The 16,154-nt window shown below is 44.6% G+C and overlaps 2 protein-coding genes across 3 annotated transcripts; one reads left to right on the top strand and one right to left on the bottom strand.

Annotated features, from left to right (window-relative positions):
- Positions 1 to 2,015: 2,015 nt before the first annotated feature.
- On the bottom strand, positions 2,016 to 3,668 carry coa7 (cytochrome c oxidase assembly factor 7). The gene is made up of 3 exons (XM_071345643.1): positions 3,416 to 3,668; positions 3,086 to 3,226; positions 2,016 to 2,815 (listed from the first exon to the last, which is right to left on the bottom strand). The coding sequence occupies exons 1-3, from the start codon at positions 3,519 to 3,521 to the stop codon at positions 2,373 to 2,375; spliced, it is 690 nt and encodes a 229-aa protein (XP_071201744.1). The 5' UTR covers positions 3,522 to 3,668; the 3' UTR covers positions 2,016 to 2,372.
- Positions 3,669 to 4,155: 487 nt separating this feature from the next.
- LOC139541231 (protein zyg-11 homolog) lies at positions 4,156 to 16,067 on the top strand. Of its 2 annotated transcripts, none has more exons than XM_071345642.1 (18): positions 4,156 to 4,295; positions 5,773 to 5,938; positions 6,131 to 6,342; positions 7,708 to 8,025; positions 8,225 to 8,338; positions 8,436 to 8,552; positions 8,654 to 8,794; positions 8,927 to 9,103; positions 9,259 to 9,323; positions 9,452 to 9,551; positions 9,655 to 9,705; positions 9,869 to 10,030; positions 10,177 to 10,224; positions 12,329 to 12,526; positions 12,607 to 12,659; positions 12,766 to 12,863; positions 12,977 to 13,156; positions 13,241 to 16,067. In XM_071345642.1, the coding sequence occupies exons 1-18, from the start codon at positions 4,293 to 4,295 to the stop codon at positions 13,255 to 13,257; spliced, it is 2,220 nt and encodes a 739-aa protein (XP_071201743.1). In that variant the 5' UTR covers positions 4,156 to 4,292; the 3' UTR covers positions 13,258 to 16,067. The 2 variants fall into 2 exon arrangements, with proteins under 2 accessions (XP_071201743.1, XP_071201742.1); XM_071345641.1 differs by having other exon boundaries at positions 8,421 to 8,552.
- The last annotated feature ends 87 nt before the right edge of the window (positions 16,068 to 16,154 follow it).

Below are 16,154 nucleotides of genomic sequence, written 5' to 3'. Positions count from 1 at the left end.
TTTTTATTTTTAATAAAATTGCAAAAATGTCTAAACCTGTTTTTGATTTGTCATTATGGGTGGGGACAATGAAAACAATTTTAGAATAAGGCCGTAACGTAATGAAATGTGGACAAAGTCAAGGGGTCTGAATACTTACCGAATGCACTGTATATACACTGCTCAAAAAAATAAAGGGAACACTTAAACAACACAATGTAACTCCAAGTCAATCACACTTCTGTGAAATCAAACTGTCCACTTAGGAAGCAACACTGATTGACAATAAATTTCACATGCTGTTGTGCAAATGGAATAGACAAAATGTGGAAATTATAGGCAATTAGCAAGACACCCCCAATAAAGGAGTGGTTCTGCAGGTGGTGACCACAGACCACTTCTCAGTTCCTATACTTCCTGGCTGATGTTTTGGTCACTTTTGAATGCTGGCGGTGCTTTCACTCTAGTGGTAGCATGAGACGGAGTCTACAACCCACACAAGTGGCTCAGGTAGTGCAGCTCATCCAGGATGGCACATCAATGCGAGCTGTGGCAAGAAGGTTTGCTGTGTCTGTCAGCGTAGTGTCCAGAGCATGGAGGCGCTACCAGGAGACAGGCCAGTACATCAGGAGACGTGGAGGAGGCCGTAGGAGGGCAACAACCCAGCAGCAGGACCCCTACCTCCGCCTTTTTGCAAGGAGGAGCACTGCTAGAGCCCTGCAAAATGACCTCCAGCAGGCCACAAATCACAGGTCTGTGACCTCCAGCAGGCCACAAACCACAGGTCTGTAAAGTGCTCTACTTTTGAAAGATTTAAAAACAAACAATACTGGAATCACCATGGGCACAACCATAAACTGTCAACTCCATATGGCCAATAAAGATACAATATGAATTTTGGTTAAAATATGTTACATTTAATTAGGTTTTCCTAAAGCAACCGAAGAAAACAACATTTCTGTGTATACCACTTCAATTGTTAATTGTTTTTAATAACCTGCCCAGGGACTGCGGTTGAAAATTAGCCGGCTGGCTAAAACCGGCACTTTTACTGAAACGTTGATTAATGTGCACTGTCCCTGTAAAAAATTAAATAAAAGAAACTCAAATAAAGAAACTTTAAATAGTTGTCAACTCTGTCAGAGTGCTGAAAGATCTGATAGAATGGTTGTTTTTATTGGGGATTTTCAAATGAATAATTCTCCATATTTTACAAATGTTTGCATTGAGTTTTTAGTTTGAGGCAAAAATATGTCTGTTTTGAGTATTGGTTGTCAACTCCTGTCAGCGGCTTGTCAACGCCGTCACTGATAGAGTCCATATTTTTTGGTCAATATTCTGGAGGGAAAAAAATGGATCACTGTTCGTTAACATATGCTTAGACAATTGCAGTATTTGGTGTGATAGACATAAGGGATAATGTTTTATGTTCTAAAACTAGAAAAACATGCCAAATTGCTAACAAAATAAGCCCTAGAGCAATTAGTGCTATAAATTTATGTTATAAAATAAAAAAGATGTTCCTTTACATGGTGTGATTGTCAGTACTTTAGTCTATCAAAAAATATTTCAAATGTTGTTAATAAAGACATTTGTGGGGGAAAAAGTTCAGATTGTCCTGTCTTTTAAGAATCTCAGACCTCTAAAACAGCAACATGTCCTCTCAGCCTCATGGCAAAATAGCAAGAAATGTGCTATAATACCACACATTTTACCTCTCTACTCAGTCATGTGAATATGTCCCATCTGATTATTATATTTTGAACACAGCACAGAGGGGGATGAGCAAATGAAAGATAAGAAAATAAAACTCCCTAGACCTGCCCTGATTTACCAAGACAGTAGATTTGCCATACCCCATAGCAGACTCATTTCCCTTGACTTTGACTCCATCTAGTGGCAGAACCAATTTACTTCCCAGATTGCTGCATTGTGACACGCTCAACTATGAACGACACCTTTTTCCCACTGTCCATATAGGATGAGATACCCTCCACCATGGATTCCTAACTATAATGACGCCACATGAACTGAGCTGTTTGCGGGAACTCATTTTAATCAAGTCAAGTTGTTGTCAATTTTCAGGCAGATGTGTTGGACTGAGAATGTGTACATGTCGAGATGGACAGTCTCATATTGACAGAGTTGGTCCCCCATAGAGAAAAAAATACATGTACTACGAAGCCTCATATAAACCATCCACACATAGGTTAAAACACACACTAGTGAATTCTTCAACCTTTGGCCAGCACTAAGCAGTCATGTCTATGTAGCATGTCAGGTTACACACACAGCCCAAGAGGAAGCACCACATGACCCTGTACATTCATGCAAAAAAAATTGCCCATTTGGAACAAAGATTTATTGAAGCGACTTCCCTCTGACCAACCCCCTCATTCCCCAAATTTGAGCTGCCTCTCTTTCTCCTGGAAGTGAAGCTCTTTCGCCCTGTTCTTAAGTTCCTCTGCTTTCTTCTCGTCCTTCTCCGCCCCGTCCCCCAGTTTATACATACGGCTGGCATTGGCACAACCCCAGACGTGTCCTAGCTCACAGGCTCTTGTGGCATACCTCAGAGCCAGGCCCATGTCCTTACTCTGCTTCGGGGAGCCCTCGATATACATGGCACTAAGGTTGAAGCAGGAGGGTGCGAACCCCCCTGTACATGCCTTCTCATAGTACTGCCTAGCCGCCCCCGGGTCAGGGCCGGCTTCCATGGCTCGACCGTCGTGGGCGAGGAGACCCACGTTGTGACACGCGTCCACAGACTTCTTACCGCCACTGCTGCAGGCCGTCAAGAAGCAGGAGTAGGCCATTTTCAGATTCTCTGCAAATCCCCCTGATAGAGAGATTTAGAACATGTTGCGCTTGACCACTTGGGGAATGGATTCAGGGTCTCTCTGTCTATCAGTACTTTCTTATCATTCTAATATTTCGAATTAATAAGATGACTTGTCTTAAAACATGTATCAAGCCAAAGCCATACTCTTTCTCTAATCAAATCTTTAAATGTTTTACTTGTCTAGTTGAGAAACGCAAGTTGTTTCAGGCTTTGCTGTTGTAATCTGCTAGTCAATGGGATTAAGTTTAAAGTGGTGTAGTTGTGTACCTTTGCCTTGGATATAGTAAGCCCCGAGCTTGTAGCAGCTTTCACCATGTTTATTAGTCTCACAGTTGTGTTTGAGCACCTGGGCTGTAGACTCAAAGTTTTTCTTCACTCCCTCCATGTAGTCAGCAAGCCTTTGACACCCTGGCAGCAGAATACACGAGGTTAGCCACAATAATGAGTTAGACAGTGTGAAGGTTATAGTACTACATGAGGCATAAAGACACCTTAACACCAAGCACAATCAGTGGTTCAGAACCCCAGTTAGGGGACAGCAAAAGCTTAACATCACTCCCTTCAGCACTGCATAGGACAGTGCACGTCGTTCCTTACCTTCAGGGTCCTTCTCTCTGTAACACTGGTAGCTGAATTCCACACCTATGTTATCCAAATACTGCTTCACCTCGTTTTCGTCCTCAAAGTTTATGAGTCCAGACATGATTCAAACAGTGCAGTGTCCTAAAAAAAAACACTGTCTAAAAACAACACGTGTTGAAAAGTCCAGAACACCCTTGTGACCTTGGTGTTGAAATGATGAGGTAACAATTTAAGAAAGAGCTCGTCTGGTCCCGTTGAAAAACAACTTAAGCGTATTTAGAGATCACCTTGATAAAGGACAATGTGACGGACATGCGGTGATTCTAATCTATTTTCGTTTAAATAAAAAAGGTAGAGATGCTCATTCCTGCTGCTTTCTTCCTGTTTTTGTAATAGGCACGAAAGAGCTTCCGTAGTCCCGCCCCATCGACCAGTGATGTACTTCCTGTGCCAATTTTTTTTTTTACGGTCTGTCAACAAAAATAGAGCTACACTCTATCTGCAATATTAAAGCTGATTTAGCCCCTAAATAAAATTAAATAAAGCTATCGTTGAAAACAAGTATGTGTGCAGATTTAGATTAGTGTCAGCCTTCAGCCTAGGTTAACTAACGGACATGGTTTGAAAATGAAGTCGAAACATTTTCACAACGATATTCATCGTTTTCCAGGAACATCATTTTTCTATGTTAGTTCGGTACCAACAAGTTAGCTAGCTTGTAGCTAACGTTAGAACGCTAGATAGCTAGTTATCACCTTGCAAACAACAAATCCAGCAAGATTAGGCTAGCTAAGTAGCAAGTTAACAAGGCAAACCGAGACAACTCGGCGTAGGTAGAGACCAATAGCAATATTTATCTTTGGTCGGGAGTCAAGCCTGCAATTTCTTGAAAATGGTGAGTTTTGTTTTCGATATCAATGTCTAGCATTCAATCGTCGTGCATTGTCGACAAGGACCAGCAAGGTATCGAAAAAATGCATACCAGTAGCAAGCTAACTAGTCTTAGTTAGATATCTGCTGAAATTTGATCCACGTCGTTAGCTAGTTAAACCTTTTTTAGCTCAGGAGGATGGATAATTAGCTAGCGATCATTGCTCATTATTTTGGGGTTTAACAACAGCCCACCACTCCAGACATACTCTACCTCCTGGGAGTTATGGATATCAGGTCTCATTGGCGACCATTTTAACTTTGGCCATATGCTCGGTATGCCATTTGGGAGTGCGGGCATACACTATATATACAAAAGTATGTGGACACCCCTTCAAATGAGTGGATTCGGCTATTTCAGCCACAACGGGTGTATAACATCGAGCAGACAGCCATGCAATCTCCATAGACAAATATTGGCCTTACTGAAGAACTCAGTGACTTTCAATGTGGCACCATCATAGGATGCCACCTTTTCATCAAGTCAGTTCGTCAAATGTATGCCCTGCCAGAGCTGCCCCGGTCAACTGTAAACAACGGCTCAGTGTACACAAGCTCACAGAACAGGACCACCGAGTGCTGAAGCACGTAGCGAGTAAAAAACGTCTGTCCAATGTCAACACAATAACGGTTAGTCGGAAGCTTCATGACGAACAGTTATTGTGCAGACGTTGCTTCGAGGTTTCCATGGCCGAGCAGCCACACACAAGCCTATGATCACCATGCGCAATGCCAAGCATTGGCTGGAGTGGTGTTAAGGTTGCCGCCATTGGACTCTGGAGTAGTGATAACGTGTTCTCTGAATTGATTAATCACACTTCACCATCTGTCAGTCAGACAGACAAATCTGGGTTTGGTGGATACCAGGAGAACACTACCTGCCCCAATGCATAGTGCCAACTGTTTAGTTTGGTGGAGGAGGAATTATGGTCTGGGGCTGTTTTTCATGGTTCGGGCTAGGCCCTTTAGTTCCAGTGAAGGGAAATCTTAATGCTACAGCATACATTGTCATTCTAGACGATTCTGTGCTTCCTACTTTGTGGCAACAGAGGCCCTTTCCTGTTTCAGCATGACAATGCCCCCGTGCACAATGCAAGGTCCATACAGAAGTGATTTGTCGAGATCAGTGTGGAAGAGCTTGACTGGCCTGCACAGAGCCCTGACGTCAACCCCATTGATCACCTTTGGGATGAATTGGAATGCCGACTGCGAGCCAGGCCTAATTGCCCAACGTCAGTGCCTGACCTCACTAATGCTGAATGGAAGCAAGTCCCTGCAGCAGTGCTCCAACATCTAGTGGAAAGCCTACCCAGAAGAGTGGAGGCTGTTACAGCAGCAAAGGGGATACCAACTCCATATTAATCCCCATGTTTGACAAGCAGTTGTCCATATAGTTTTGGTCATGTGGTGTAAGTGTCTAATGTTGTGTGTGTGTGTTCCAGGACGAGGCGTCCCCGGCATCTCTGACAGACCTGTGTCTGTCCTACGTGAGTGGGAACCTGGAGAGGTTCTGTGCGAAGCACGCCGATGGATCTCTCTGTCTCAGAGACTCTTTACTGTTCCCCCAGGAGCTAGCTGACCAGCTGTTAGCTAAGATGGCCACTGAAGGTAAGTGAGCAAGGAACATGAAGTAGTCAGTGGTCACAGATCCAAGCTCAGATCCTTACCTTGATTATTAGTTCAAAAACACGAAACAGGCCTTTAATTCAGTGTCTCGAGCAGTAATGGGCTATTTCCAGTCATTGGGTGATTTTTGTCCCAGCCCAGCTCTAACAAAAAAAGTGTGGGTGTTGTTTTCAGGTCTGTTGAATGACAGTACAGTGGGAGTGTTTCGTAGCTGTGAGTACCTACGGCTGCGTCGTGCATGTATCCGTACTGCTCGTATTTCTGCCGAGGCGTTCCAGAGAGCTCTCTGTCCTCACCGCCTGCTGGAGCTGGATGCTGCCAGGGTCAACGCTGACCTCACCATCTCTGACATACTACAGGGACTGGCCTCCAACAAACACTGCCAGGTAAACATACAGTGCATTCAGAAAGTATTCAGACCCCTTGACTTTTTCCACATTTGGTTACATTACAGCCTTATTCTAAAGGGGATTCAATTGTTTTTTCCCCTCAGCAATCTACACACAATACCCCATAATAACAAACCAAAAACAGGTTTTTGCACATTTATAAAGTGAAAAAGGAAATATCACATTTACATAAGTATTCAGACCCTTTACTCAATACATTGTTGAAGCACCTTTGGCAGCGATTACAGCCTCGAGTCTTCTTGGTTATGACGCAACAAGCTTGGCACACCTGTATTTCGGGAGTTCTCCCATTCTTCTCTGCAGATCCTCTTAAGCTCTGTCAAGTTGGATGAGGAGCGTCGCTGTACAGCTATTTTCAGGTCTCTCTAGAGATGTTCGATCGGGTTCAAGTCTGGGCTTTGGCTGGGCCAATCAAGGACATTCAGAGACTTGTCCTGAAGCCACTCCTGCATTCTCTTGGCTGTGTGCTTAGAGTTGTTGTCCTGTTGGAAGGTGAACCTTCGCCCCAGTCTGAGGTCCAGAATACTCTGGAGCAGGTTTTCATCGAGGATCTCTCTGTACTTTGCTCCGTTCATCTTTGAATCGATCCTGACTAGTCACCCAGTCCCTGCCACTGAAAAACATCCCCACAGTATGCTGCTGCCACCACCAGGCTTCACCGTAGGGATGGTGCCAGATTTCCTTTTAGGACAAAGAGTTCAATCTTTGTTTCATCAGACCAGATAATCTTGTTTCTCATGATCAGTCATGAGTCCTTTAGAGGCCTCTTGGCAAACTCCAAGCGGGCTGTCGTCTTTTACTGAGGAGTGTCTTCCGTTTGACCACTCTACCATAAAGGCCTGATTGGTGGAGTGCTGCAGTGATGGGAGAACCTTCCAGAAGGACAACCATCTCCACAGAGGAATTCTGGAGCTCTGTCTGAGGGACCATCGGGTTCTTGGTCAGACAGGTGTGTGCCTTTCCAAATCATGTCCAATCAATTTAGGTGGCCTCCAATCAAGTTGTAGAAACATCTCAAGGATGATCAATGGAAACAGGATGCTCCTGGGCTCAATTTTGAGTCTCATAGCAAAGGGTCTCAAAACATACTTAAATAAGTTTAATATTTATATATCTTTTTTAAATATAAAATAGGAAAACATTTGCTTTGTCATTCTGGGGTATTGTGTGTAAAACATTTATTAATTTTAGAATAAGGCTGTAACGTAAAAGAAATTGGAAAATGTCAAGGGGTCTGAATACTTTCCGAATGCAGTGTACACTGATAAGAGAGCTTCCAGCAGGGACAGACAACCGCAAACATTCTCCCTCCCTCACTCTCCAACCTCTTCCTCTCCACAGGAGAGCTTACAGCGGTTGGTCCTGACAGGTCTAACCATGTCCTCGCTGGAGGAACCATCCCGTCACCGCTTCAGCTCTCTCCAGGGGCTCCGCTCCCTCTCCCTGGCCAATGTGGACTTCTATGACGCTGGGCTGGCTGACGTGTGTTCCCTGCCCCGCCTGGAGAGCCTGGACCTGTCCAACACCTCAGTAACCAACCTCAGTCCTCTACTGGGCCTCAGGGAGAGGCTGAGGTCACTAACACTACACCAGCTGAAGAGGCTGGAGATGAGCACCGCACAGCTATTGGCCGTCATTGGACAACTGCAGGCACTGCAGGTGGGTGGGGACAGCTCTAATGCTCAAGTTCTGTATTCATTTGCTCCACTATAAAAAGCATATATATTGCTGAGTGAAGTTTCTTAAACCTTTTTCTAGTTCCGGCACTGTGATTGGTCGCTAGTTTACTTGTGGTGCTCGAATAGATTTATTTCTGATACTCATGCTTTTGTGGATGTGTGAAAACCTACCTATGCAGCACCTGGACATCAGTGATGATAAACAGTTCACATCAGACGTGGCTCGTCAGTTGCTGGGCGAACCTGGGATCCTGCCTGCTCTGGTCTCTCTGGACGTGTCTGGACGCAAACAGGTACTGGAGACAGAGTATGAGTGGAGTTGGCTCGAGTTGTGAGTGTGTGTATTGCAGCTGTGTGTGTAGAGTGTTTACCTAGTGTGTGTTATGCCAGGTGACGGATGCAGCGGTCAAGGTGTTTGTAGAGGAACGTCCAGGGATGACCTTTGTTGGTCTGCTGGCTACAGACGCTGGCTTCTCTGACTTCCTCAATGGAGAGGGCAGCCTCAAGGTGGGTCTCACTGTTTTTCTTCTCTCTGTCTCTGTCTTTGTAGAGGAAGCAGCAATACTGACTGAGCACTACGCTATGTATGTGTCCTCTGTTTGTGGCAGGTGACAGGAGAGGCCAATGAGACTCAGATCTGTGAGTCGCTGCATCGCTACAGTGAGAGAGACGGCTTTGTCAGAGAGGCTCTGTTTCATCTGTTCAGTCTCACTCACGTCATGGAGAAACCACGGCCTGACATACTCAAGGTACACACACATTATGTAATGTCTACTCTACCCTTCACCTCAATATACATCTTACTACAGCATGGCTCTGTGTACACATTTTTATAAAGTAATGAGTCACTCCCTCTTCTCCCTTGATCTTTCTGTCTCTAGTTGGTAATACTGGGGATGAAGAACCACCCTGCCACCCTGAACGTCCAGTTGGCAGCCAGTGCGTGTGTGTTTAACCTGACCAAGCAGGACCTGGCAGCGGGCATGCCTGTTAGACTGCTTGGCACAGTCACTCAACTACTGCTGGAGGCCATGAGGACCTTCCCTAACCACCAACAGGTACACACACACACGCTCACCTTCTCCATATTGTTTACACATATCCAGGTTCTTCCCATCTGTAAACACAGACTGGCTAGGGGCTGTTTCTGGACCAGGCTTGAGTGGGAGTTTTGCTTTGGCTCTAACCACCATCTTGGGTCCTTTTTCTCCAGTTGCAAAAGAATTGCCTTCTCTCTCTGTGCAGTGACCGCATACTGCAGGAGGTTCCCTTCAACAGGTAGATATACACATTGAATTACTTTGACTGTAGATGTATTCATCCTTTAAGATTGTGTCTCATGAGAGACGTAGTATGTACAGTGCATGTATCCTTTGTACTGTGTATGTGTGTGGTCTATAATCCAGGTTTGAGGCAGCTAAACTGGTGATGCAGTGGCTATGTAACCATGAGGACCAGAACATGCAGAGGATGGCTGTGGCTATCATTTCTATACTGGCTGCCAAGGTAGGGGTGTGTGTGTGCCTACATGTCTGAGTGTGTGTCAAATATGGTATTAGAAATGTGTTTGAGGTTTGGTCTTTGCTGACATGTGTGTTTTCCTATACAGTTATCTACAGAGCAGACAGCCCAGCTGGGAGCAGAGCTGTTCATAGTGAAGGTGAGACTGTTCAAAAATCCTCCATTCACACAGCTGGCCATTGGCACATGCCTTCCCAATTGAAAGAATCACTGTCTGCAGTGTTTAAAAAGAAATACAGTAATTGTCACCATCTCTCGGTCTATCCCCCCCTTTCTCTATCCCTCTTTCTCTCTCTCTGCAGCAACTCCTCCACATTGTGCGTCAGAAGGCGACTCAGGGCGGGGTGGATGCCACCCTCAAGTTCACACTGAGCGCGCTCTGGAACCTCACCGACGAATCACCAACCACCTGCCGCCATTTTATAGAGAACCAGGGACTGGAGCTTTTCATTAAAGTTTTGGAGGTAGTACACACACACTCACAGACCCTAGAGCTGTTCATCAAAGTGCTAGTTACAACACTCTCTCTCTGACCCTGACGTTCTTACTGCCTGAAGTGCAAGCTGAGTCACTCACGCCTCTTTATTGTCCCCTTTCTTTCTCTCTGCAGTCGTTCCCCTCGGAGTCTTCCATCCAGCAGAAGGTGTTGGGGCTGCTGGTGAGTCATCGTGAACCTTTGACTGACATTGTATTTATTCCAGTGGTGGGCCGTCAGGGCCTGCAAGGCCTTCTCTGCTGGCCTAAACATCATCAGAATATAATTTTTTTTTTAAATATATTTTCCCACAAATATGTATTAAATTATTCCCCAGAGTAAGAGTTATACTCTTCATTTCATAGCTTTCCTCTTGGTTGCACTGCTTCCAGCCCCAGGTTGAGATTTGGAGGGCTGGTCTTTATGTTAGATCTTTTATCCAATCATATTCAGCCATCATGTGTTGCCAGGGGTCTAAAATCTGCTCTTAGGCCTTCAGAATCAACAGTGCAGGCGCTTGTAGCTTAAAGTGAATGGAAATTAAAATTTTGTGTCAACCAATCAGCTTTAGAGTTGGCTATTGTACGCCTGCTGGCTGGCTCCAGTGTTACACAGGAGCCAGCTAGCAGGCGTAGGGCGTCCAAGTCGCCAGCTAGCAGGCGTCCAAGTCTTTTGATTGGATTACCAATATTGAGAGGCAGGTCCTATGGGCAGGTCTATGCAGATCTAGGAAACTGAATTTGATAAACGAATTAATTCGCGTACTACCTAAACTGTTTTTTGAACCCACAATGGCGGAAGGAGGAGAAGATATCGATTTGGTCGAGGATATAATTATAACGCCATTCTCAAGACGAACTTTTCAAGAAAAGTTAGACGTTGTAAGGAGAGGTCGCCCGACGCCACAAAGCCTGTCACAGGCGGGAAAGGGGTTCGTTCGTTCGCCACTTTCAAAGTTTCAACTATGAGCGCTGTCAATGGCTCACAGGCTCCGAGAAGCACTGCAAACTGTACTGCTGGGAATGCCTATTATTTGCAAGTGATCGATTTGGTGTTTGGAGCCACACTGGCTTTGCAAACTTGAGTTGTCTAACCAAGGCAGCAACGAGACACCAAAGTACGCCTGGGCACTTACAAGCAATGGTGCTTTTGAAAACGTTTGGGGACACCAGAGTGGAGCTACAGCTCTCACTCGTCCTGCGTTATGTGACGGACACGGGAGTCAAGGAGCGATTTATCCGGTTTGAAGATGTGACAAGCGGCAAGCGAGCTGATGACATTGCCGCTCTTATTTTCCGTTTCTTGGAGGAAAATGAATGTAGTCTGGATAAAGTTGTGGCACAGTGTTTTGATGGCGCAGCAGTCATGGCATCTGGACTCAATGGGGTGCAGGCTAAAGTTAAGGAGAGGGCACCGATGGCCTTATTCATTCACTGCTATGCACATCGACTAAATTTAGTACTGACTCAAGGAGCCTCAAAGCTTAAAGAATGCAAGGTCTTCTTTGCCAACCTCAATGGCCTTGCAGCATTTTTCTCACGATCCCCTAAGCGCACGCAACTGTCTAATAATCAGTCTTTGGTGAGTAGGCATACAATGCATGTTATTTTTTATTAAATGTGTATGTATGTTTCGCATTTTATTTCGTTAATATTAAATAGCCTATATATTAACAAAATAAAATGGCAAATAGCCTATGTTGCAAATTATTTGTTTTCTTTTATTTTCAGTGAATAGTTATGTGTCTTTATCATCACGGTGAAACTGCTTTGGGTGCGACAATGCGCTGTTTAGTGAACACACTGTATTTATTTTTTGGGGGACTTAAAGCTCAAAGTTTGTGGACCAGAAATGGATAGAAGAAGAATATTAATATAACTCTGTTGCACTCGACTATGTTCTTGCCTATTAGTTGAACTGTACTGTATTGTACTCTTCCCCTGCAATTCTCTGAAAAAAATGTCAATTTCAAGGTGACGCAACGCCTGGTTATACTGCGTTTCTGTCTAAATGTATAGTGTCTAGAGCCATGGCATCTAAATGATGGTAATAACAGGTGGATTAATTCGGGTGGGACTGTGTAGGACCTCACTGAAGGCCCAGGCGCCAGGCCCACGGCACGCTACTGATTTATTCTACTGGTCGGTAACCCTGGTTTGTGGTCCTAGGGGCTAGACGGTGTGAATTCAGCGGAGACAAACTACTGATGAAACCGATTTGTTTTATGTTTGAATCATTCCATTTGAAGTGGTGTAAGAGCTGACTGTGTGGCTCTGTCTCGCTCCAGAACAACATAGCAGAGGTTGGGGAGCTGCATGAGGAGCTGATGGTTCAGGGCTTCCTGGATCACATCCGCTCCCTGCTCCACAGCCCTGAGGTGGAGGTGTCCTACTTTGCTGCTGGGATACTGGCCCACCTCACCTCCAGAGGAGAGGCTGCATGGACACTCAGTATCACACTGAGGTCTGACCTGCTAGAACAACTGGTACGTGGGGGAGGTCTGTGTGAGTTGTTATCACCTGTGTGTCTGTAATAATTGTCTCGTGTTCTGTGTCTCTCCTCCAGCACTCTGCCATCCTTAAATGGCAGACCCCAGAGTGTGAGATGGTGGCTTACAGGTAAGACCTCCATGCACACACACGAGGAGAGGAGGAGAGGAGAGGAAGCCACTGTAAACTATTAAGATGCAGCCTGAGTATTAATGATCTCCTCCCCCCTCTGTAGGTCCTTTAACCCTTTCTTCCCCCTGTTGGAGTGTTTCCACACCCCAGGAGTTCAGCTGTGGGCAGCTTGGGCCATGCAGCATGTCTGCAGCAAGAATGGTGAGACACACACACTCCATATAGAGCTTAATAGTTTTCTACCTGTCCTACGTTTCTATATATTCTGCTCTGTGCGTCATCAATGTGAGTGTAATCTCTCTGGACTCCTGCAGCCCCTCGGTACTGCAGTATGCTGCTGGAGGAGGGAGGTCTGCAGCAGCTGGAAAAGGTCCAGACACACCCCGACACACACGCAGATGTCATGCGATTGACTGACGGCATCCTGGAGAGCCTGCAGCGCCACCAAGCTCGCACCGGCCAGACCACACAAACACCCCCACACACACACAAAGGTGAGACACACACAATGATTTCTAGTGTGTGTGATTTCAGAATATGTTAAAAGTCAATAAAAATGCTCTGTCTTTCTCCTCCAGAGAGTGATACGCCCTGATCAGAACCCATTCCACCTGTAATGTCAAGACAAGAGTCCAGGAAGAGGTGTGTGTGTTCACACATGTTCATTAAGCCTGTCGCATGCTTCCCAGTCGAAACAGTTTGCGCCAAATGTTTTCGTTTCTGTTGGAGTTCGGCAGGGTTTTTTCCAGTTCTTCGCGCACCAAATGTGTTCTTGAGGCAAGCCAAAGTCAACAGTACTACGGGATTCTTCATTGAAGTGTTTGTCATTCAGTGAACCTAGTTTTAATGCACATTTTTTTCACTTGAGAAATACTGCACCAAACAAAATTTATCAAAATGATATACAGATTCCTTGATTTTTTGTAGATTAATTCTGACTATTGAGCAAGTTGCTACGGCGTTTCAAGAGGGACAAACGGTAATATTGCATTTTCATTTTTCAACCAAAGGTCTTTTAAGGGAGTATGCGAGGCACAGACGTTTGCTTCGCCTTGCCAAGTTCTGCTTGGCGCAAACCAAACCTAGTATGTGGGCGCCTTTAAACCGGGATAGGGAAAGACACCCTGTCACCTCCCACCTTGTCTTAAGGTGGTGCTGTAAAGTGAATGAGAGAACAGAAACTACGCATTTCTTTGCACACATACCTTGCTATGTTATTTATTTTCTTGTTTGGTTCAAAAGCAACAGTATGACTAAGTGTACTACTGTTGGGATAAGGAAATTATGATTGATTTAACTAAAGAAAAATAAACCCTGAGTTGTTGGTTAACAGCGTCCATAGCATGAATAGAAAACCAGTTGAACTATATGGTTTAACTGTTTCTTTCCTGTTGGACTCTGAAAGGGCCGAATCCTTATTTAAGAATCCTGCACGCATCTTGGAAGAGTGACACTAATCGACATCAATTAACACCATTGGCATAGATTCATGGTTGGAGTTGTGCAGGCGCACCAAGTTTGGATTGGGCCACTAAAGGGCACTACATACCCTACGCAAACAGAGCCATGGGCGTCGTATACGGGCCATTCTAAAATTGGATCCGCACAAAAGTATGTAGAAGTATCTAGAAAACGACACTTGCTGCGTTTGCGTAAAGTGTGTAGCAGCCTTAAAGCTCAGTTCTGGGGTTGAGAGTCCAGCCCCTCTGGCTGATTAGCTAATATATGCACATGACGGTGTAATTTTCCCAGCATGCTCAAGTTTGTCTGAATGATCTTTTGAGTTGCCCAGTTTGTAGCAGGACTATTCAAATCCAGACATGGAGGTCCACAATACTGTCCATAGTTATTTTCTCTGTGATAGTTAATTGATTATTATAAATGTATGAATTAATTGATGGGTACATTTTTGCCACAGTGTATACTCACCTGGGGTCGCAGGTCTGAATCAGTCCCTGATTAGAGGGGGTAGGATGAAAACCAGCAGTATTGTGGACCTCCAGGACAAGATTTGAGTTATCCTGGTTTATAAAAATTATGTTAATAGTAATGTATTTCCCTTGTGGACAAAAATGGCAATAAATATATTGGTCAACATTAAGACAGAATACATATACGACTTTGCACAGTATGAAGAAGAAAACAAAATTCTTGCGAGTTCTATGTGCTTCCATGGTTGCTGGTCTGTGTGCATGCTTGCGTATTTGGATCAGTGTATAGGTGAGTGTGTGTTTGATGCTAGGGGGAGTGTTTGTACTAGCCTGGCTGACATGGCCCACAGCTGTGACTTACCTGGTCTGGAAAGGAAGCTGTTTGTTAATGCAATATTCACTCAGAAATTGTGTGACAGGTTTTATGGGTTCTCATTGTTTTTGTTTTTTCCCCCTCTGGGTTTGAGACTTCATTGTTTGGATTTGAAAATCCAACTGTTGTAGTTGAAGGTGGTGACGCTCGGGGGCTGTGCATCTGGGTGTTTGAGTGAGAAAGAGGAGAACCAACCAGTAAAAGCACAGCCCCCTTCATTATCGACGCATTGTGCCGACAACCTCAAAGAGCCATTCCAGACTCTGAAGTCAGGAGGACTTAGTAGCCAGACAAGTGTTTGTAGTTTGTCATCTCCCATACTCAAGTACAGTCTTTAACGATTGGTTTAAAGTGTTGGAAACAATATGTTTTGTTGTTTAATTCAAAAGGAGGTACTTAGGAAAACGAAGGAGACAAAACTGAGTTGGGAATTCTGCGATTAAGGGGAGAGGCAGCGAGAGTAGCGCAATCCCAAAAAGACGCCTACCCCAGGGATGTTAACTCATTTTGCCCCGGGGGCTGCATTCGGTTTTTGAGGTCCAGAGGGCCGCACTAAAAAATGTATTTCCTTGCCGTCAAAATGACAAAATTGTCTATCTGCAACGTTCTGTACATTGCACCCTCCTGAGCATGACCCTGGTTGTGACTAATAAGCATATAGGCTACTGATCTTGTCTTCGTTCTCTATGCAATGGCGGCTGAAACTACATTTCATGCCTGCTGGCAAATCTCCACATGCTTGATTTCAAATCAGCCTACACATTGTATGTGCTTGCTACCGCTGCATGGGTCAAAGTATCTCTTCTCTATGGCATCAAGAGAAATGCACAGAACAAACTGAACTGTAAACTAAAGTCAGTATTTTCTACATTATACTGACAGAGTATGAAATTTGAGTTGTCCTCTCACTATGATTGAAGCTGTGGGAAAGTTTAGTCTTGTCTGTACATTCCCCTAATGTGACAGTTTCCTCTTTCAGTATGGGCATTTCATGAAACTGGGTGTAGGGTGGCTCTAAAGGGAAGGCCATTTGCTAAGATGCCATTTTGCTGCTGAGGGTCATATTTTCATGTTTCTGAAATAAAGAATACACCCCCATCAGCTGTAAACTGGTAGTCTGTTTTACTTTATCTCAAAAGCCTTGATCCATATGCTAAAATATATTACAACTGCAGTTTAAAAAACAAA

Source organism: Salvelinus alpinus, chromosome 16 (assembly GCF_045679555.1).
Source record: "Salvelinus alpinus chromosome 16, SLU_Salpinus.1, whole genome shotgun sequence".
In the NCBI taxonomy this organism is placed as follows: Eukaryota; Metazoa; Chordata; class Actinopteri; order Salmoniformes; family Salmonidae; genus Salvelinus; species Salvelinus alpinus.
Note: the sequence above shows the minus strand (reverse complement) of the source record. Positions and strands in the feature narration are given on the sequence as shown.

Bases quoted from the DNA above. Each gene is read 5' to 3' on its own strand.
- coa7 (XM_071345643.1), bottom strand. From the start codon at position 3,521: ATGTCTGGACTCATAAACTTTGAGGACGAAAACGAGGTGAAGCAGTAT. The intron at 3,227-3,415 runs GTAAGGAACGAC...TTCTGCTGCCAG, and splicing joins CAGAGAGAAGGACCCTGAAG to GGTGTCAAAGGCTTGCTGAC. The intron at 2,816-3,085 runs GTACACAACTAC...TCTCTCTATCAG, and splicing joins TTACTATATCCAAGGCAAAG to GGGGATTTGCAGAGAATCTG.
- LOC139541231 (XM_071345641.1), top strand. The intron at 5,939-6,130 runs GTAAGTGAGCAA...TGTTGTTTTCAG, and splicing joins AGCTAAGATGGCCACTGAAG to GTCTGTTGAATGACAGTACA. The intron at 12,864-12,976 runs GTGAGACACACA...GGACTCCTGCAG, and splicing joins GCATGTCTGCAGCAAGAATG to CCCCTCGGTACTGCAGTATG.